The sequence below is a fragment of the Tetranychus urticae genome, chromosome 1, assembly GCF_039701765.1.
Source record: "Tetranychus urticae isolate SD_2017Ah chromosome 1, NJAU_TeUrti_SD_1.0, whole genome shotgun sequence".
Classification (NCBI taxonomy): Eukaryota; Metazoa; Arthropoda; class Arachnida; order Trombidiformes; family Tetranychidae; genus Tetranychus; species Tetranychus urticae.
In genome coordinates, this window is record NC_142958.1 from 6,818,537 (window position 1) to 6,840,412 (window position 21,876).

At 33.4% G+C, this 21,876-nt stretch overlaps 5 protein-coding genes and 1 pseudogene across 10 annotated transcripts; 5 read left to right on the plus strand and 1 right to left on the minus strand.

The window, feature by feature from the left end:
- Positions 1–1,592: 1,592 nt before the first annotated feature.
- On the minus strand, positions 1,593–5,596 carry LOC107367313 (tumor protein D52). Of its 4 annotated transcripts, none has more exons than XM_015935008.3 (6): positions 5,504–5,596; positions 5,026–5,156; positions 4,690–4,838; positions 3,474–3,509; positions 3,072–3,234; positions 1,593–1,830 (listed from the first exon to the last, which is right to left on the minus strand). In XM_015935008.3, the coding sequence occupies exons 1-6, from the start codon at positions 5,511–5,513 to the stop codon at positions 1,699–1,701; spliced, it is 621 nt and encodes a 206-aa protein (XP_015790494.1). In that variant the 5' UTR covers positions 5,514–5,596; the 3' UTR covers positions 1,593–1,698. The 4 variants fall into 4 exon arrangements, with proteins under 4 accessions (XP_015790494.1, XP_015790493.1, XP_015790496.1 ...); XM_015935007.3 differs by having other exon boundaries at positions 5,489–5,596; XM_015935010.3 differs by lacking the exon at positions 3,474–3,509.
- Positions 5,597–5,738: 142 nt separating this feature from the next.
- Positions 5,739–7,863, plus strand: LOC107367311 (polyadenylate-binding protein-interacting protein 1). Its single transcript, XM_015935003.3, has 6 exons — positions 5,739–5,821; positions 6,260–6,684; positions 6,821–6,933; positions 6,994–7,198; positions 7,265–7,554; positions 7,645–7,863. Exons 1-6 carry the CDS (start codon positions 5,791–5,793, stop codon positions 7,733–7,735), a joined length of 1,155 nt encoding a protein of 384 aa, XP_015790489.1. The 5' UTR covers positions 5,739–5,790; the 3' UTR covers positions 7,736–7,863.
- Positions 7,864–8,129: 266 nt separating this feature from the next.
- On the plus strand, positions 8,130–9,327 carry LOC107367312 (uncharacterized). Its single transcript, XM_015935004.2, has 4 exons — positions 8,130–8,232; positions 8,322–8,446; positions 8,528–8,644; positions 8,725–9,327. Exons 1-4 carry the CDS (start codon positions 8,206–8,208, stop codon positions 9,182–9,184), a joined length of 729 nt encoding a protein of 242 aa, XP_015790490.2. The 5' UTR covers positions 8,130–8,205; the 3' UTR covers positions 9,185–9,327.
- Positions 9,328–9,435: 108 nt separating this feature from the next.
- On the plus strand, positions 9,436–9,898 carry LOC149094460 (LYR motif-containing protein 4 pseudogene; annotated as a pseudogene). Its single transcript, XR_016197994.1, has one exon. The product of XR_016197994.1 is annotated as an LYR motif-containing protein 4 pseudogene (transcript).
- Positions 9,899–11,448: 1,550 nt separating this feature from the next.
- On the plus strand, positions 11,449–12,810 carry LOC107367314 (LYR motif-containing protein bcn92). 2 transcript variants are annotated; one of them, XR_016198478.1, is made up of 3 exons: positions 11,449–11,957; positions 12,117–12,239; positions 12,334–12,810. XR_016198478.1 is itself a non-coding variant. In XM_015935011.3 (2 exons), exons 1-2 carry the CDS (start codon positions 11,688–11,690, stop codon positions 12,150–12,152), a joined length of 306 nt encoding a protein of 101 aa, XP_015790497.1. In that variant the 5' UTR covers positions 11,449–11,687; the 3' UTR covers positions 12,153–12,810. The 2 variants fall into 2 exon arrangements, 1 of the variants encoding a protein (XP_015790497.1); XM_015935011.3 differs by having other exon boundaries at positions 12,117–12,810.
- A 3,579-nt stretch (positions 12,811–16,389) lies between these two features.
- LOC107367290 (uncharacterized) lies at positions 16,390–21,866 on the plus strand. The gene is made up of 4 exons (XM_015934983.3): positions 16,390–16,655; positions 16,761–16,827; positions 18,418–19,344; positions 19,424–21,866. Exons 1-4 carry the CDS (start codon positions 16,641–16,643, stop codon positions 21,667–21,669), a joined length of 3,255 nt encoding a protein of 1,084 aa, XP_015790469.2. The 5' UTR covers positions 16,390–16,640; the 3' UTR covers positions 21,670–21,866.
- Positions 21,867–21,876: the final 10 nt, after the last annotated feature.

Genomic DNA, 21,876 nt, shown 5'->3' on the forward strand with positions numbered 1-21,876 from the left:
CAACGCGAAATAAATGTTTCACGAAATTGAATAATCTTAATAAAGTAAAGCATTGATATAAATCAAACCCAATCGTGTTCTTTATTTGATAAATTGTCATCACGGCCGTGACAAGTAATTGAATAAATATAACAGAATTGAATGAATAAGATTAAAGGGCAAACGATCAACACACATTGTTTTAAACACCGGTGAGCTGAAAAATCAAACGTTAAATGGTAGAGAATCGATAAACATATTTGTTCGTTCAAAATTTGCAAATAATCAAGGTAAGTTTAAAGGAGAAAAAATTGTGATTAGAAGGAAGAATAGTGATCGATAGATTTTAAGTTTGAAATGAAAACCAATCTCATTTTGTTCGTGAAGAGATGGAAAGTGTAGAGTTTAGAGATCTGAAAAGATGAAAATCCAGATTCAGATGGTTGAGAATGAATCTTTTTTTTTAACTTAATCCAAACCAATATCTCTATTTAATCCATAAATTTCTTCAAAAGTGCGAAGTAGGTAAATATAATGATCCTGGTTGATGTTGATGACGATTTAAATTAGTGGAAGCAATGTGAATGAGTAGCAATTGTGACAATCATAAACACACATATAAATAAAACACAGAATGACAAAGTAAAACAATTTTCTCGACGAGAGTCTAAATTCAAATTGTTGAGACATTTATGATGTGTGTGTACAATTTATGTAAGTGTGAGAGTGTTAAACATTATGATGATAATAATAACAATTGATAACAAAATTAGTATAAAATACCCAACAAAAGAATAAGAGAAATGTGCTCTAAAGAATGATGAGAACACAAAGAATAGAAAAGAATCAACAACCTTGTTCACTTTTTTTAGTTTTGTTTATGAATATCTTTAAGGGTTAATAACTTTAGTTTGCTTTTTTTGAATAAAACTCTGAATATTAGATCTTTATTTTTAACATAAAAATAAAGGAATGTTGAGAAAGCACCAAATTTTGAGTGAATATGGTTAATCAATTTCTGATATTATTTAAGTCTCACTGAGCTTAACAATGGTGTTCAAGTTCAGAGTTGACTTTAATCACAAGTTATTTTTCATCGTCATCAGAAATTATTATCCCTAACAATCAGCCTATTTGTGTAGTGAGTTGGATTCTGACGCTTTCTTTCTCCCTAGATTTGCTTGTTTAGTGCATATGTTTAAATACAAGTATATTCAAATTGAAGTGCATAATAAACTTGACTTTTCATCATAAACAAAACCAGAATCAAGTTTTAAACAAGTTTACCTGATGCTTTTCATAACTCAAAGATGAATGTGAAAATTAAACTCCTATAATCTCTGAATCAATTGATTGGGATCAATTTTTCAAGCACCTTTCTCTGTTTCTTGTATCAACCTATCGTTATTAATATTTTGTAGTTTTTTTTTCATTCCCTGGTTATCTGCAAGTGTATAATTAAGTGATTTTTTTGTTTTTTTGCCTTTTGAATTGTTTGCTGTCAATGCTTTTCACTGGTGAGGTGATGATGCATGATGGCAGATTTTTGTTTCGATTTTTATTTTGTATTATTGAGTCTTTTGAAGTCCGAATCTTTGTCTCTTGAACAATAGTTAAACATCTAAAACTCGTTTTCTTTATTATCCATCCCAGAAATTTTCATTCGCAAACAGGATCCAGAAAAATCCATTATTATTATTTTTGTTTTTGATTTATCAATTAAGAAAGTGATTTATCTTCTGGTATGGTGGGGGTAGTTGCAGGTGTTGCTGTTTGTGAAGTCCTTCGTTCACTGTTGAGAGCATCTTCAAAACTATTGGTGCTATTACTTCTGGAACCGGTCATTCGATCCTAGATTAATAATGGAAGAAAATAAAAGAAACAATTATGAGAAAAATTGTGAGAATGTTTGGGATGAAAAGAGAATGACGAGGGTTGGGAATAATGTAGATGAAATGCTAGAATGGTATTAAATCTTAACAAGTCAATCTACTAGAGATAATGGAATACGGTTTTGTACCATCACAGGAGGAGATCTTAATTTAGTGGCTATATGATTCGAGCACAGAGTAAAATAATACAAGTGGTATAAAGTGAGGGTAAGATTATCATTATTAAATGAGTGAGAGGAATAGAAAGGTTGAAGGTGGAGAAAAAAAACATGTTCATTCAGATTATCGATTGATTTACTGTGGGAGACAAATATGGGTCAAATATTTTCATCGTTTGAGATTATTGAAGTGACAATGAAATCAAAACGAGATGAATAAGTAGTAATATAATAGGAAGTGGAAAACATTTGAAAAGCTTTCTAATGATAGCTATGTCATATATCAATAAGGTTACAGAAATGTGAGATGAAAGATAAACACTTAAATTGGTCTAAAAATGCGAAGAAAATGAAATTACAATTATTGAGCATCAGAATATGGATAGCAAAGAGTTTCTGTTTCAAGTAATTATTTCACCTTGAACTATTCCTAACGATGAATCTCAAAGGATGATCAATTTACTTGGAATGGAAATTAAAAGTATTACAGCAAAACATTGCTCACAACAATATTTCTATGGACTATTTACAGTTCACTAGACTGAGCATATACAACAAGAACAACATGAACAGTGAAAAAAACACTTAGTAAAAGAAAAAGAAATCCTAATGATTTGAAGTAATACTTTTGCTATTAGAGTTTAGAAAAGTGTGGAATAAATTCTCCTTGTTCAGTAGTGTAGCTATGATGATGAGGCAAAGTGAAAAAAGGAAAGACGAGACAGCATTCTGATGCTTGATGAATACAAAATGAAATATTTCGTGACTAAGCTAATCATGATTTAAATTCTGTGGCTAAATATGAGAATTTAAATGGATGCTGAATCAAGTTTGATTTGTGAGCTGTTCGTTTGCTTCCATTTTAATGTTACTCATTTTGTCTGTTAGTTTTCTTAAAATGGCCAGCATTAGACACTAACAAAGTTACAACATCTTTCCTTTATCACTGGTAATTTTGTTGGTGTAATGAAAATAGAATGAAATATCAATGGCAAAAGAGGTGGAAAAGGCAGAGGTCATTAGAAGTAAGATTATTATTAACCTTGAGATTTCCAGTTGCTGAAACGACTCGTTCTTCAAATGATTTGAATGCATTGGAATTTTTTACTTCTCCTAATTTTCGAGCAACACTACCACCGAGACTTCCTAAAACGGATGTTGTCCTTTCACCAACTGTTTTAACTGTTTCCGTGGTTTTTTGATACCTGAAAATCAAGGAGGAATAGAATTGATGTTAAAAGATTTGCATGATATGATGAAATGTGTAACAAAACAAGATTTAAATAAATATGTAAAGACAAAAGAAATGACAATAAAAAACAGGATTGAGCCTCCTGAGATAAAAAAAATGAATGAAATTGATAAATGAAAACAAAAGACAAATAAAGCATTTACATTGATTAGGGGAAACATGCAAAAATATTAAATAAATTGAAGAACATACGCTGAGGTTGGAGCTGAGAGTATTCCAAACCCAGAACTGATGAATTGATAAGCATGAGAAATGAAATAGATTATTAATTGATGGATGATGAGAAGCATTGATTGCGAATGTTTGGGTGGGTTCACATGGTGATGGTTATAAACAAGTTAGACGGGAACTTGAGTATTGTCTGGAAAATTAATAATTTCTAACAATTATGGATGAAATATTTAATGAACAATCCATTTCTATAGTAAGATGTTTTTTATTTTTGATCAATCCTAATGCGTAATTTTTTACTTCAATCGTTGGGTTTAGTAGATTAGTTTAGGGATTTGACGGTTAATAAGTTAATTTTGTACAAGATCTCGCATAGTTCATAATTACATCTACAGATTGAGAATATAAGATCTATTTAAGGCTATTGAGATTTCAAATTATTCGAAATCTGTCTGTCAGACTCATTTTAAACAAGCAATTAGCTTGGTGAGACGATAATCCCTATGCACGTGAATTTTCATTGAAACAAGACCGATCCTCGAGTTGAATCTAGAACGTAAACAGCTTGCTGATTATATTTCCATCAACCAGTGTTAAGATAAACAAAATATTGATTATATTTTAAACAATTGCCCTTGCCAATGAAATCTTAGCAATTGAATGACAACTCAAAAACAAAAAATTAATCATCGCAGAGTGAGACAATAACAGTTGACACAGCTATGAGGAAAAAGTGACAATAAAATGCAAATAAAATACATTGGACATTTAAAATGTTATCCATTTACTGTTTTGGTCAAAAAAGGTTGAGTTTTTCATTTTCATTTTATACTTTTTCGTTTTTTCTATTCGAACCTTTCACAATTAATCTGCATCGAGAAAGCATTTATTGTTCAACACATAGGGATCAACAGAGACTGTCCTATTCTCATATGCAAAAGATTTTGAGATATTTTTAGCTTACATTGTTAGTGATGTATAGTGTAACCATTGAAAGGTAATTACTTAATAAAACATATACACTAAAATGTGTCAAATTTTATCAACGAAATGATAGGATAAAAAGGTAAAATGGCATGTCTATTCTATCTCTGCATTTTTGACTATTTCTGACTATGAATTGCTTTCTAATTTGAATAGAAATCTCTAATGAATTCTATAACTCTGCGAAATGATACTTACTAATGTAATTTACTTATTGGGTCAATAATTGTCATGAATTAATGATAAAACTTACGCTGTTGATTCTTGAATACTCTTTACCCCTTGACCAATATCATCTCGAAACTCTCGCCAAACAGAGATGCCAAGTTTCTTTTTCAATTCAGATGCATGGCGTAATTTTGATGAAAGAACTTGTCTCAATGTTTGAATCTCTTCCTCGGTCTGACAAAACAAATGCAAATACGATTATTTAAAGAGAGAAAAAAGGAAAGGAAAGAGAAAGCATATGTTAGTGTAAATAAATAGCAATGAAAGGTGTTAAATAATGATAGTAAAAAAAGATAAACATAAAAAGGTAATGATTCAAAGAAAAATATGATGATACATTTAATATCTGTTAATAACTAACCCTTGCCAGCTCTGTTCGCCATTCTTCTTCTAAAGCAGCCTTTTGCTCTGGATCCATGTTGGCATAATCGGCAAGATTGGAATCAGATGAAACATCAAAAGTATCATCTGAAGCATTGTAAAAGGTGCTGTCTAAATAATTACAATGAAAGGAAAAAGAGAAAAATTAAACAACATTAATAATGATAACAATTGAAGTCGAATCATTAGAGGCAGGTTTGTCATGATTTTCTGATCTGATGAAAGGATGGTAATGGAACAATAAAATTTCAGAGAAAAATTCATCATTGCTTTCAGAATGACAGTTGGGTTAGGATGGAGAAGAAAAGATTTGAGTTGTCTGGTTTTTTTTGATAGGAAAGGGAAGTGAGAAGTGGATAAAGGTAAGAGTACATTCTTGATTCACCGTTAAGAAAAAAAACATGATAAATTGTTGAAAATTGAGAAAAGAAAAATAGTCTTACCAGATTGAGACATACCTTTGGACATGATTAAAATATAATTGAATTAAAACTGTTTTGATGATAATCGAAGAGCCGTCAATAACAAAGAACTGAACTGGTTGCTTTTCAATTTCAACTGATATTTCATTAGCAAAAGATATCGATCGCTTATATAACATCGATCTCAAATATCGATAGTTTTATCGATGTATTGAGAGCAGAAAGCAGAAGATCAATTTGCCCGTATTTAACGAAAAGCAGAAGCTTTTATCTTTGTTTTGTTGATTTATTTTTTTACAAATCTTTCTGGTTTAATTTAAATCATGTCTCAATCAAAGAGTAACAATCAAGCAGGTAAGTTTATTAATATTATTCCTCTTTCGATCTCTCTTTTGACGCATTTAACTTGATTATATACTTTATATAACTGTCAATTTAATGCATAACATTATCTAAGGCTATGTTCTTATATACGCTTTTGAGTTGTCATTTTGATTATAACATGTTTTTTTTCATCAGCCCCGCCAGTTTGCTTTTTATAAAATTTATTGATTCTTTAATTTTAATCAAATTTCGCTATCATTTTGATATTATCTTTTTGTTTGAGATTCATCCCTTCGTTGATCTCGTCATTTTGTGCTGATGTCACCTTGGCCTCTTGACGTTTCTTTGTTTGACTCCTTTAAAAATAATTTTTGCTTTTTTTGCTCTTTTTGGAATATTCTTTTTTATTTTAAATTGCGTTTCAATTTTTATGCGTATATTTTCTTACTTTCAATATTCCTTTCATAGAAGCCAAGAGTGGAGCATCAAAGAAATGGACTCTGAATCCAGAGGCAGCAGAATTTGTCCCCAGATTTACTCCAAGTCAACCAACGTTATCTTCTGGCATGGGCTCTTACAAACCCTTAGGATCGGGTGGTTCTGGAACCGGTTCATCAATGGCTGGTACTACAGGTCCTCCTTCCAGGGTCTCTAAAGCCTACCATAATGGAAATGAATGGTCTGAGAATGAAAATGAATTTGTGCGAGAAAGTGACTCGGAAGTTGAAGATTACGTGGCTCTCAGCGAATTGAAAGATTTTATTGACGCAATTTCTTCGAACCCAGCGCAGTACGATACTGAGCTCAATTACATTACTGAGGTCCTAAATAACTGGATAACGGAGGATCCTGATATTATCATGCAGTGCATTGTTAACACTATAGTCGACCAGGTAATAATCATTTATCTTGATCAACATGTTCTGTGTTGCTCTGGAAATTCTCTTTTGCTACATATTTTCCCTCTCTTTTCAATCTAGTGCTTTATAATTAACGTTTTTTTCTCTTCTTGTTTTGTACACTTTCTAGGGAATAATTGATACTAATTTTCGTTACAATGGAGTTCGCCTGTGTGTTCATCTTATCGCAAACCTCAGAGCTATTACCAGTAAAGGTTCATTCAAAGATATACTTTTGCAGAGGTAATTTAACATGAACTTTAACGTTAAATTAGAAATATCACCATTTATCTGGGATTTTAGATGCCAACGGGAAATTTCAAGACGCGATTCAATGGCCAAGGCATCTGATGGTGGACATTACTTGAGAGGGGTTGCTCTTTTCATTGCCGATTTATCCACTCGAATTGATGACTCAGATCTTGTTGAGGCACTTCCAGAACTTATCGAAACCTTACTGTCTCATACAACCACGGACAATGTTAAATGCGCATGTAATATCTTAAAGGTAAGTGTCGTTAACTATCTTTATTGTTTAATTTCTCACTATTTTATATATTTGTTTTATTCTCAGTTATGTGGCACGCATCTCGAAGATTACCTCAAGAAAAACCAGAGTGACCAAATGGATAACATATTTGACCGTCTAAAAGGAATCAGTAGTCGTAGTCAAGTCTCTGACTCATTAAAAAATGTAATTAATAACGTTGTTGAGTTCAGAGCTAACAACTGGAAAACTCCGGCTTCATCTAGTTCCATTGTTAACCCATACGCATCCGGCGCTAATAATCCATACAATGACTACAGTTCATCTAATATTAATCATCACTACCAGAGCTATGGGCAGAACGATCATCATCCAAGGTAAGGGTCTTGACTGAATAAATTGAAATTTTCTTTTTTGATGATTGATTAAATGTTTATTTATAAAATTCTACTTTTGTTCCAAAATAGTTATGACTTTGGTCCATGTGGAGACGAAGGGGACCAGGATGTTTGCGATGCCTTTGAGGAGTTCTTAAGAGACTCTGGACAACTTAAATAGAATCCATCAATAACCGAAAAATTTACATTTCAGTTTTCAGAAGTTTTTTGAACCTTAAAATTTTCTTGAAGATCTGTCCGCTTTTTTTCCTCTGAATTATGTGGCTAAATAAAAGTCTTAATGCTTTAGTTTGCGTTTCAATTTATTTCTCCACCCGAATGTGAAAAACCAAAAATCTACAAATTGAATCAATTATTGTCTAACATCCAACATAAGAATGCGAAACTGTAATTAGAAACCAAAATAAGGAATAATGTTTAAACATTTGAGCAACAATGAGTAGGATTAATTTTACCAAGAATGAAAGTTAACATTTTAATAATGATGCATCTAATTTCATCATAATTATTTGTATCTTGTGATTGATTGTTGAAAATTCATCTCATTATCAAAATTATTTTGATTGGCTTCAGAACAAAAACTATAATTTCTCTTATCGTTGGATTTTGTGGATTATTGATAAACCAATCATGTCATCAGGTCCCATGATTCCATGGGTAAGTTTACAATTACTCATAAATTAAAATCAAGAAAATAATCTTTTATTACAAATTAAATTAATTGGTTTTTCTTCTTAATTTTACAGAAAACTAAATTCACGGTTGCTCTATCTGAGCATAAATTCCTCTTTTCTCAACTATGGCGACTTATGATTTGGGAAAAGCCTTTCCACCCCGTCATTACTTTTCTTGTGGTTACGATCTTATTCTGGTAATTTCGGTGTTTAGCTTTTTAAATTTATCAACTTTAACTATAATTCGTTCTTATTCTATCTTTATTTTTTATTTTTAGGATCATTTCTATATCTAAAGCTACTGTTATCACGACCGCTGCTGCCGTTGGAATTTTATGCGTCCTTGTCGACTTTGCCGGCCCAGGTATCTATCATTCACTCGAACCTCATTTCGGGTAAGTTATTATCAATTATCATTTGAGAATCAATTGTAACATATTAGAAAAGATTTAACTAATGAAATTTGTATGTTTAGACCTGCCCGAGATCTAGATTATGATGCCTTTTGTGGATACCTGTCTTTACCAATTAAATTGCTTGACACCGGAATACACAAATTGATTGAGATGAAACGTCGACAAAAAGCTGTTCTATCTGGTTCATTGGCTGGTGTTCTGTTCATTACTATATTTATTGGGCGAATCAACAATTACTATCTCTGCTATTTATCCATTTTAAGTTACCTCATGGCTCCTGGTGCTTTGAAAAGAGCTGGGATTAATGTCAATGACTACACTCGTCTAGGTGGTCCATCAACATCAATGACTTCTTCTCCTTCTCCTACTCCTTCTCCGTCTCCAATATCACCGATTAGACCACCAACTCCACCACCTCCACCACCGCCCTCGATCAACAGATTCCCCAGTCCAAGTAGCTCACCAATGAATAAAAATCTAAAAGATCTAAAAGAAGATTCTAAAGATGATGACGATTAATCGCCAAAATGCAGAAGAGATAATTGATTTAAACCTTTTTACAATTTAATCAAACTTCAGAATTTCCTATTTTTACGTTACCTCTCATTTATCTTGAAAATTTATTTCTTTATTTCTGACAATAAAAAACTTTCAATGAATAATTTTTGTTTTATATTTATCGCCATCTAAATCATTCGGTTTTCAATAAATACTTGAGTTACAAGCATTAACAACAATCATGGTTAGAAATTTTTGAATTACAATAAACAATAATCGATAGTATCGAAATTGCATTAACAACATTTTTTGCTCAGCAGTTGTTAATATGCGTGTTTTGTTTTGTGATTTTATTCAGTGTTAAATTCCAGCCTGATTTGATCAACACGTCATCCCATCATGTCAAAGTTAGATCACTCTATAAAATGTTACTTCGAGAATCATCGAAATTTCATAATTACAATTTCAAAGAGTACGCAAAAAGAAAAGTACGCCATGAATTTCGCAAAAATATAAATTGCAATGATCCATCTCGGTTATCCCAACTAATTGGAGAAGCAGAGAGTAATTTACAAATGTTACAAAGACAAGTGGTCATCCAAAATCTTTATAAAGCGGAACCTTTAGTGATTGATGCTCAATTAGACCGCAAATAAACCAAGCTTGTATATTAATTCTCGAAATGTATTATCTTCAACCCGTAAATCACCTGAATAAATAGTTTCAAATTCCTTATGAGACATTCTAGTTAAAGCTGTACACAAACCGGGTTCACCTTTACATTTTTTGTACCATGCAGCTCGAAGCCCTTGAACCAAGATAAACAATGTAAAAAGATAAACAACAGCTGAGTAATGATATGAATAAAAATAGGTGTCGCGATATAATTTCAAGATTGACTGCCATAATGGTAAATAAATGTTTAACTGAGGGTTCATTTGCAATAATCAAAATGGGTACATTTTCAGGAATTGAAGAGACCATTGTTTTAATTATTCCTAACGAGGGAACCGTCAGAAGTGTCCGATTGATATTTAGATTTTATTGGTCGCAATCGGTACATTAGACCTTGTTGAGAACATATTTAACGAATTAGCTGCCACCTTTTCGATTTCAGCATTTTATCGCCATTTTTCTAAAAATTTGTATGTTTCTCTATGGAGATTTGTAAGTTCATTTTTTAATTTTTGAAATGTTGAAACAAATACAAATCCCCATAGAAAAGCATACAAATTTTTTAGAAAAAACGCGATAAAATGCCGAAATCGAAAAGGTGGCAGCTAATTCGTTAAATATGTTCTCAACAAGGTCTAATGTACCGATTGCGACCAATAAAATCTAAATATCAATCGGACACTTCTGACGGTTCCCTTGTAAGTAGCTTAGAGATTCGTCTTTTGTTGATGAAGTGAGTGATCATCATGAGTTTCAAAGAGATTCGGATTGGGCAAACCAGAAACCATTGTAAGGCAAAAGTTATCTTTAAGAGAGGCTTGACCCAAAAGTTTCAATCATTTCAGGTGGAATGAAAAGGTTAAGGTTAAGTAGTACAATTGGTAAATGATAGTGACGAGTCAAAGCCATGATCCGGTGATCCTTGGAAACACCAACCATATCAATGAGCGATAGCGAGTTAAGATCAATCGGAGCATCGTCTAAACAATTATCTGATCCTCTCTCCAAAACTGGATAAATTTTGGTAACATAATTGGTTGCTAATTCCTCATGATTACAGGTATCATAAACTTTGTAAAAGAAAAGTGGAAAAAGGAAAACAAAATTAGAACCAAAATCAATTTGCTATTTTCCCCAACAACTTACCCAATTTGATACCAGGAATAAGAGATGATTTAACATGATATCCAGTGAGATATGTATTGTCATATTAATCAATGTTATTAACCATCGCATTGATTCAAAAAGCGTAGATTTGTGTAGATGAAGAAAAGCAATAAATAGACAGTAATCAATGGCCAACTTCCAACAATCAACTGATCACGATGATGACGATCTGGTCAGGTTAATCAGCTTTTCCATCATCTTCCCAACATAAATACAATATCACTTCCGAGTTTCAAAAATAAATATTCAAAATTTAAGCTGAGACGATAGAAGAGATCTTCTATTTTTCAATAACTGCACCCAATCGAAGCATTAATAGTGTTAATAAATGCTAATTAAATATTTTGAAATAAAATTAACATTATAATAATCGATAGTATCGACATTGCGTTATCAACATAGGTTTCTTCAGGAATTTGATCAGCAGCTGTTAATGTGCGTATTTGCATGACTCTTTCTAGTAACTTTTAATTCTTAATTCATGTTATAATTTATTGTTAGATTTAGCTTTTGTGTCAACTGAAGTAAATTAAAGCTGATCTTATCGATCTATTCGATCCCAACAATAACAAGCTAAGCTCAACGACCATATTTCAACTATAAACATTGTTTTCTTTCTAATTTGAGATACTAAGTTTAAGTACATTTTAAGTCGCCTCCGTTCAAATTTAATTTAATCGTAATGTCATCCCATACACCATCTAAAGTTCGATCTCTTTATAAAATGTTACTTCGAGAATCAACTAAATTTCATAATTACAATTTCAAAGAGTATTCACTTAGAAAAGTGCGTCATGATTTTCGCAAAAATATAAATTGCAACGATCCATCTCGAGTATCCCAACTGATTGGAGAAGCAGAGAGTAATTTACAAATGTTACGAAGACAAGCAGTTATCCAAAATTTTTACAAAGCGGAACCTTTAGTGATTGATACTCGTAAAACAAATAAGGTAAGTCATATAAAATCCCTGTACAATTGTTACAGATGATTTAATCTCTAACCGATGAAAACAAGGAAAGAAACTATTACGTTGTGATTTGTTTTCATCGAATACGAAAAAATAATATTTCTGATTCTAATATTGACCATTTTGCTTTTGTTATTTCAGGATAACGGACTCGAAAGCACGTTTTCATCTTCTTAATGAATCTATTCTAGCAGCCTCTTGAACATTTTGTATTATGATCCAGCCAGATAAAGATATTAGTTTACCATTTATCTTAATGTTCAAGTAAAAGTTGCATTTAATTTAATACATTGATATAAGTTCAAAAGTATTTATGTAATTAATCCGATGGTGCAATTTAATTTGATATCCAAACCAGAACTGTCCACGATTAAGGGAAAACAAAAAGATTTACGAGGCTTTTATTATACACACGTAAATTGCCTGGAGGAACAATTTGGATTCCTTTTCTCGATTTAAGCTTCACCCAATCAAGCTCATCATCAATGTTGGTAACCATAATCGTTGATCGTCATGATAGGAGCAACAAAAAAACAAAATAAACGAAAGCTTAAGCAACATTAATCTCGAATTCATTAAAGGTTGACAGACCGTTTTTCGCAGTAAAACACACAATTTATTCTAATATGAAAGTTAACCTTGGATCACTTTGGCTCATCTTGACAGCTTCAAATCAATCAAATTGTGCATCAAAAGTGCATCAAATAACCAAGCTTGTATATTAATTGTTACACGCAGAGTTGATTTGTTTTCAAAAATATGCGCCTTCTGTATATTAAAGCTTACTTCAAGATTTCATGATACAGTGAATATAATAAAAACCTAGAGAAAGCTATATCTCATAATTACTTAATTTCCAGTTTAATAAAATCATCAGCTACATTGGAAATGCATTCAATCAAAGTAATCAACTCACCGAAATTGTGAATAATTAAATAAAACGTTTCAGTTTCAATGATATCATCATTTCGAGATTAAATAATGTCGACTATTACATTAGCTGGTTACTCAGGTTTATTGAAGATTGAATAAATTGGTTAAATTGCCCATTGAATACGATAACAAATGATATTGCATGTAAATCTAGATGAAGGGCAATTGAATAAATGAGTGCTACTGATTTTTTTTTTAAATTTTTGCACTTTCGCAATGAAATGTAAATTTCAATCATCATTAATATGATTAAATGTCATTTTAACTGGTCATCATCACTATTCATAAATTTTAAATCAAATGGAACAGATTTTACGTGTTTAAAATGCATTATAAGTTGAGGAAAATGAAAGCAAGGTGAAGACAATTAGAAGAAAGTGAATTCATTAGTTGGTTATGTTTGTTGTCATTGATATGATTAAAACAACCTCATAAACCATAAATGGACATTTACTGAATAATCTAATAACCAGTGATTAACATTTAATGTTCAATACTAATCGTAATTGATATGATTAGCTGATGTTTAAAGCTTACTTACAAACCAACAAAAACAAACTGATATCTATCATCTTAGCAGCTATTATTATTATCAATTTGACTCTAATTTATTGCTTATTTAACTCTTTTATTGAATGTTAGCTTAATATTATTAATAACATTGTAATCATTTATCAATATTTTATCGAAACCAGTTCAAGCTGTCAATTAGTTATAACAGCTGAATCAAAATTAGATACTGAAGTCTTTGGAGTGTTCATTTTGAGTGTAGGATGCAATGAGTCTTTGAATCGATGTTTTTCCAATGCATATTGCATGAGCCTGAAGCTGAAAATGTGAATTAATCCAATGGAAATAATTGAAGTTTAATCAAAAAACGAAACAATTTTGGTTTTAAATTAATTTTGATTGAATGGAAAATGTCTATTCAAATGATCCGCCATTGTGTTCAATGGCTGAGTTTGAATATTGACCGTTAAGTTAACGCGCCAACTCTATGTTATTATAATTATAAACTTTTAATTATTTTAGATGTGATTTAATCAATAGTCAATGAATTTTTACCTTTTTATCCTTAATAGATTATCGTTCATCAATTTAATTCAAGTGAATCCCAAGAATCTTAGTTTACTGATCATTAAAGGATTTCAGTTTATTACAAGTAATGTTGTATTTTTGTAACATTTGGAATATTGAAGCGACCGGTTCTTTTTCCTGACCTTAAAGGACAATATGGATTGACAGTGATTATTATAATGATTTATTGAAAGTGGCTTTTAAATCGAGAGGTTAAGGACAATCGAGGCCTTTAATGAGAAACAAATATCCCTTACAAGTGAGTTTATTCAATATTATTATATAATATTTGTATGAGAAGAAGGAAGATAAATGAAAGTTAAGTAGTGTCTCGAAGGCGATCTACTGATTATAATCTTCAAACTATTAATCAAGTGAGTTAAAATGTTTACTATGATTTGTGTCTTACATGCACAGGATTAGAAGACTGAACTTGAAGAATGGAGACTGAAGATGTTTAATTAAAACACTTAATGAACAAAAAAGGACGAGTTTATGGATTGGATCTCACCAGTGAACAAAAAATTTCAATTTACTAGCTATGGGAAAACCGACCTTGGTTTTATTGAATTTACGATTTGAATCGAACCTTTTTTTCAATTAATAAAAAAGGAAGCAAATATTGGCAATGATGATGCTGATAGTAATGATGGCTGTGATTAAAATTAGTTGCTCTTCAATGTTTAATCAGTCTGCTAATCGCCAAATGCGCCTTCTCCTTGATTTTTTTACACTGTACTTCTATCGAGTAAGGTACGTCTTGGGTTCGTCATTTGTGACTTAATCCCCATCTTTTCGGTAATTGCCTCTAACTGAGACCTTTCAATCAATTGAGCAAACTACTTGTCTTTGAAATGCAATCAATTCAATGAATAGCAATGAATGTTTCTTGAAAAGGTTATTGTGTTTATTCATCATGATTGGATATCCTTCACGAAATTAGCAAATCTTTTGATTTAAACTCAACCATTAACCATGTATTGAATTCATAGAATTTTAGATTTAATTGTTATAAATCAAGGATAATCCAAGTGGTACTTGGATCATCATCTACAGTAAATATTGAATCTTTCTGTCAGGCCAAAAAACTGCATTTCTGCCCGAAGGCTGAACGGTAAATAAGTGTTAATAAGATTACACTGCTTTAGGATCAATTAGGAAGGTAAACTGTATTGTTGCACTAATCAATTGGTTGTTGGTCTTCTGGCTATCTCGTTAAATGGTTATTAAAAAGGTTCAATTGATAAAGTTTAAATATGGAAGTCATGCTCAAATAAAGTAATGGTTCCAACTTGGTTTCAATTCTGATTTTTAATTTTATTGTTCAAGATTTAAAATTTAATAAATCAATACATATTTCTAATTTTTGTTTTTTCTTGTATCTTTTACTAGGAAAGTCCCAAATATAACATTGATGAAAAGTCTAGTCAAGGGTTGACCGTGTAAATATGGTTTCCATGAGGCCAGAGAATGTGAACAGAAGATTTCATTGGATATGGAAATGGAAAAATGCAATGAAAGTAACCAAGGACTGATGCACTTACAGTTTTAATTAATCGACTCGCCGTTACGGCAATCAAGCAATGAAGTTATTAGCTTGTCAAGATTATTAAATTAACATACTGAGCCGATAAGAAGACATTATGGACTTCAAATGAGGAGCAGAAAAAAAGAGCAAAAGTACAAAAATCTAAATGTCATATTGCACCAGTTTGTATTGAATTCTGTTGTTATCTGGTCCAAGGAGGAATATGATTGATTCATGATTTGATTAAAAAAACTGGAAAGCCCTGCAAGAAGAAGATGAAAAAGAAACAGAAAAAAGCAAAAGGAAAGCAAGAAAACGAGGAGAAAGATGATTACGAAGATGACAGTAACGACCAAGATAAAATAAAATAAATGATTCAATATGGCGACCCAGTTAATCAGTAAAAAACGACGAGAATAATGAAGACGAAGACATGAGGATAATGATGATGATGCCAAGGAAGTTAATTCAATAAGGTGTAATGGTAAAGATGGTTTATCCCCGCCTTTGAACAAATTCTTGAATCGAAGGATTGAATCTGATTTTGGATACTTTGAAATTCAGCTCACCCATCATGGCGTCTTTAAACTGTTTTTTGATGGCTTAAAAAAGAAGGAAAAGGCGAAAGTGAAGATGATTTCAAGACGATGATCATAATCATGATCATGATTAGTGAGAGTGAAAAACAAAAAAATCAAGGTTAAAAACTGTATGTGTGTGTGTGTGTGTTTTAATTGAAAGGAGGGTTAATTGGGAGGAGGAAAGGTTCGCAATACTGAGTGATCTTATTGAAGGAGGTTTCCAGTGAAATGTCCAGTTAATCGGTTATAAGTTTAAAATGGGCCCCAACTATTTAAATTAAATTACATTTCTGATTACAATCAGAAAGTGAATCAATATTGGCTTTGGCCAGTTTCACTTTAGAGTTTAGTTTTTTCGTCTCCGGATTAATCCATTCATTTTGTGGTTTGCAGTTCGTACAGGATTTAAAGTCACATTTCAATTTGTTTGTTATTCAATCATCTTTACCTGTTTTATCAACGGATTACTGTTAACAAGCTATAGTTTTTAAATTGTTTACCGTGAATTTTTACCATTTTTTTGCTGTTAGAGATTCAAAAGTAAAGATGTTTTTTACAAAGGTGAGTTTAGACTTGAAGAAGAGGATTTGTCCATCTTAAACAGTTCAACTAAGTTTTGGAAACCTTAATTAATTGACTTTCTAATTGCTCTCATTTTGGATCCAGATAATTTGCACCTTACTGCTGATTCAATCATTCCAATTAGCTATCGCTCAAGATGAAGATTATTTAGGTAAGTAAAAGAAACCATCTTTTATTGATTCACATTTTTAATGTAATTTATGAAAAATATTGTTAAACAAATAGCTTGACCTCTTCCGATCACCATAAAGTAATTTTGAAATGATCTGTTTGATAGTGTTTAATGCTAGATACATTGAGTGACTATTAGCATAAAAATATTAGTTAATTCAGACTTTTGAATGTTTAACTTTTTCTGTGGAGGAAAAAAAGTGTAACAAAAACAACAAAAAATAACAAGTTCACCTGAAAGTAAATCATAGTTTACGGGCATAATGTTGACCATTAACTTGGTTAGGCCAAATAACTGAGCCTGATTGACCTGACGGATAAACCTTTGACCAAGTTGAAGATGATAACGATGAGCTTGATACTTGAGGGTGTAGCTTAAGGCCAGATGGATCAAGATTATTCTGATTATCACTTGTTGAGTAAATCGGTAAACTTTGATGAGAAGAAGCTGAAGATAAGAGACGGGATGAACTCGCTGGTAGGGGCAATGGTGGTGGTAGAGGAGGAAAGGGTGGAAGCTGAGAAGGGTAATAATTTGATCCAAAGCGATTCCCTTTGTTGGCTTCAACTACTTTGATCCAATCACTTTTAACATTTTGAACATCATTGAACTGAGCTTGGTTTACGTTAGTTCCAGAGTCTATCGGTTTGATTGGATAACGAACTTTAGGTGGACTGACATGAGCTGTAATACAGTAGAAGTTGAAAAATAAACTTGAAATCAGGCAAAAATCAAGTGAAGAAACCAAAGTAAAATACATTTTTGTAAAGTATTAATAGATGAAGAACGAAATGAAGACGACAAAAAAATCAAAACTAAAACAATTTATCCACTGATTAGGCTTACATCTGAATCCTTTTCCAAACCAATTTCATTATTTCTCTGTTAGTGTAATGAAGTCTGTTAAATATGAGATGAGATTAAATATAAAATCAGGAGTAGCCTTCGGATATCCTTGCTGGGGCTGCCTTTTGACTTTTGTTTGTTTCGTTTTCCACACTCCCAAAACTATTAGATGATATAAGGTGGATTCTAGTTGCATTTCAATTGATATATGTTAAAGTCTCAATTTGAGGGTAATCGACAATCAAAACAAATCATTCACTGAAAATCCGGTCTTTTGTCACTAAAATACATGTTTATAGTATCATCTTTGGGAAAATCCTTTTGTTGAATCAATTTCATACCTTGAAACAGCGATTTGCTCAAAGTAAACATCTAAAAAATTAATATTGTTGATTCGCTTTTCCATTCATTTATAGCCATTTAATTCATTTTTTACTTTTTTGCACAAATTCAATCCTATTTCAGACTATTAGGTCTTTGATTGTTTCCTGTTTGTTATTAACTCTTTTCCAGCAACGGGTTGAATCCTTTGTTGAACCAGAATCGGCGTTTGTGACCTATTCTGAAAGCAACAATTGAATTTTGTTTGTAAATGAATTTATTCATTCATTGTAAGCCTATTAGAGTCATCATCAAAAGAAATGTTAATATTTTGTATTTCATAAACAAACACTTTAATTTTTGAGGCAATCAATCTAATCTTCTGTTTCAATCAATATTTAGGTCCAGTTGAATCTTTACCAAGGTTTGAAGCCCGAAGACAATCATCTTTGAATGCTAAGGAAGACTTCGAATATGATGATGACAACAGTGCCTCTTCTCGTGGCAAAACTAACCCTTTACCAGCTCGAACTGGACGAAATGACGATAACAACGAGGATGACTTTGATGAAAATCAAGCTCCACAGAATGAAAATTCTGGTTCCTTATCCCCAGTCAATGTAGGTCCATCCGGCACTAAAGGTCAATCTGTATCAAGTTCTGGTAGATTAGGTTTACCAAGATTCCCCAGCAAACAAGATAACACATTCATAGCTCCACTTCCAGCTCCACCACGACCAGTTGCCATCCCAGCACCAGTTGCTCCAATTACAGTTGTAGGTAAGACAAACCTTGGTTCATCTGGTTCACTCGGCGGAGATCGTTCATTCTTCCCTCTTAGATCAAATGATGGAACCAAAACCGTCCGAGTCGTTAAAACTGCTCGAGTTGTTCGTCCAGGACCAGTTGCTGTTGATCAATCTGAAGCTTCATTAGCTAACTTGAACGGTGGTGTCAAGTCATCTCAAATAAGACCATCAGTAACTCGGGTAGTTCGACCAGTTTTGGTTCAACAACGACCAACCTTTGTAACTCCAGTTCAACCAGTTGCTCCTTCACCATTACCTGTATCAATTGCCACTCCAATCAGTTCAGGCTCTGCTGGACCAAACCAAATTGTCTCTGGAGGCGTTAAAACTGTTCAAGTCAGTGGAAACTCAAATCTTCAACCACCAAGACTACGAGTGATTTCAAATCAACGTCCAGTAGCCCCAGCTGTTGATGAAGATGATGAAGATGATTCTGCTTCTGCTTCCTCTGGCCCATCTCGAGGTCAATTGTCTGGAGTAAAGACTGTTGTTACCAACCAATTTGCTGGTCTCTCATCAGGTAATCATAATCATTAATCATGCTATATGAAGTTGTATGTTTCAATATTTACAAGTTATTTTCTTGTCTTCCTTAACAGGCCGGTTAGCTCCAGTTCCACGTTTCAATCCAACTCGAACTTTAGTCCAACCAATCCGACAACCAGCTCAAGTTATTTATGCTGATCAAAAGTTGACATCTCAAGATGAAGATGATTTTGACGGAAACAATGGAAATGCTGTTGACTTATCACAACCAGATCTTGTTAAGATCAACAGACCAACACAAGTACCTGTTCGAATTGCTCCTCAACCCTACTTGGTTCCTCTTCCATCTCGATCATTCCGACCAGAATCATCTGCTGACATTAGTCCAGCCGTTTCATCCAATGGAAAAGTTAACACAATCAAATCAACATTTGTTGCCCGACCTCAACCAGTACCAGCCCGACAAACCATTTTCACCCAAGTTGCTCCAACTCCATTCCAACCTCCTATCGCCGTTAGCTCAGGCTCAGCCTCCGGTTCACAATCTGTTTCAGCTATTAAAGGTTCAGGATCAATTGCTCCATCTAGATTCCAACCTCGACTTCCAACCGTTCAAAGAATAACCCCAACTGTAAATTTTGTTGATGAAGATGGTACCGCTTCAAACCCAAGTGGTGCTAGACCAGTTCTCATCCGAACCACAGGACCATCCCCAGTTAGACCTGTATTCCAAACAAATGTTCAAGAAAAGATTAACACAGGTTCACAGTCAGTAGCTTCAGTTCAGCCAGTCTTACGATTCAACCCTCAACCCCAACCTCAACAAATTGTTCAAATTAGAGACTCTGGAGCTTCACCCGCAGAACTTTCACTCCCCTCTCCACCCAGACCAGTTCAAATCGTCCAACAAGTAAGAAACACTCCAGCTCCCACTATTAGACCCGTTACTCAAGTCCGAGAGTCAGCTGTTTCAGATTTCCAAACAGTTCAAATCTCCCAACCTCGATTAGTCCCAGTTGCCCCCTCTCCTCAACCTCAAATCCGTGTTTTTGAACCAAGACCTTTGACCCAAGTATCTCAAGTATCTCAATTTGAAGATTCAGGCTTAAACGTCTTCCAACCTCTTGACCCATCACTTCGTCCATCAATCCCTCAAGCATCTGCTCAAGGACAGCTTTCACAGGACAGAGAATCTGTAGCCCCACGAGAAGTTTTTATCCGTCAACCAGCTCAACCACAAGTACAAGTATCTCAAGTTAGCCAAGTTAGTCAGGTTCGCCAAGTACAACCATCAGTTGAGACAGTTCAAATTCGAGAAACCGCTGTTCCAATTACCTCTCAAGGTAATTTAGGAGTTCAGCAAATTTCCCAGCCAAGACCTGTTGACGATTTCCAACCAGCTCCACAGCCTTTTGAAATCCTCAGACTTAGAGAACCAAGTTTCCCTCGATTCTCGTTCGACCAAGCAAGACCTCAACCAGTTGTCTCAGTTAGACCTCGATTAGTACCTGCTGCCCTCCCAGAAAGTCGACCTGTCGTTCAAATTTCCCAAGAAAAAGAAGCTTCACTTGCCCAACAACAAGCAGTTCAGGCTCAAGTAAACATCATCCAACAACAACAGCAACAACAACAACTTCAACAACAACGAGAACAGCAACAGCGAGAACAGCAACAACTTCAACAACAACGACAACAAGAACAACGAGAACAGCAACTAATTCAACAACAACGACAACAGCAACAACAACAACTTCAACAACGACAACAAGAACAACGAGAACAATTGCAGCAACGACAACAGCAACAGCAACAGCAACTCCAGCAAATCCAACAACAGCAACAACAGCGTCAACAACAACAACAGGCACAGCAACAACAACAACAGCAACTCCAACAAGTCAAAGAAATCTTAAATGAAGAGAGAAGAGTTCAAATTCCTGTTGCCCCAGTCGCTCCTCTTGTCAACATTGAATCATTCAAGACAGTTTCACAACCTCGTCCAGTCTTTAGACAGCCTGTAGTCCCTCGATTAGTTGCTCCACTCCCATTACAACCATTCAATCAAGTATCTTCAGGCTCACAATCTTCAGGATTCCCTGGACCAGTCCAGAACAGATTTGAAACTGTTCAAATTTCTCAACCCGCACCTGTTGTTACCGTTCAACAACCAAGACCAACCCTTGTAGTCAACCGACCTCAACCAGCTCAAGTAATCGTCTCAAATCGCCAACCAGTCGCTACAGTTCAAGTTCAGGACAACAGTCAATCTGCTGAACAAATTGTACAAATCCGAGACGCTGCTGCTTCAATTGGTAGCGATTTCTCTCAAATTCAGCAAGTTAAATTGGCTCGAGCATAAGATTTTTGAAAAGATTCCATCCAACATTCCATGTAACAAAACTGTTTCCTTTTTTAATTAGATACTTTTTAAGTTTACAAGAATTTCAACACTTTTCAACATTTTTTAGATGTTAATGTTTATCATTTTAACCATGAATCGACCATGCCTATGCACATCCTAATTCATAAATAAAAATGACAAGCTTACAAACCGAATGACAATCGA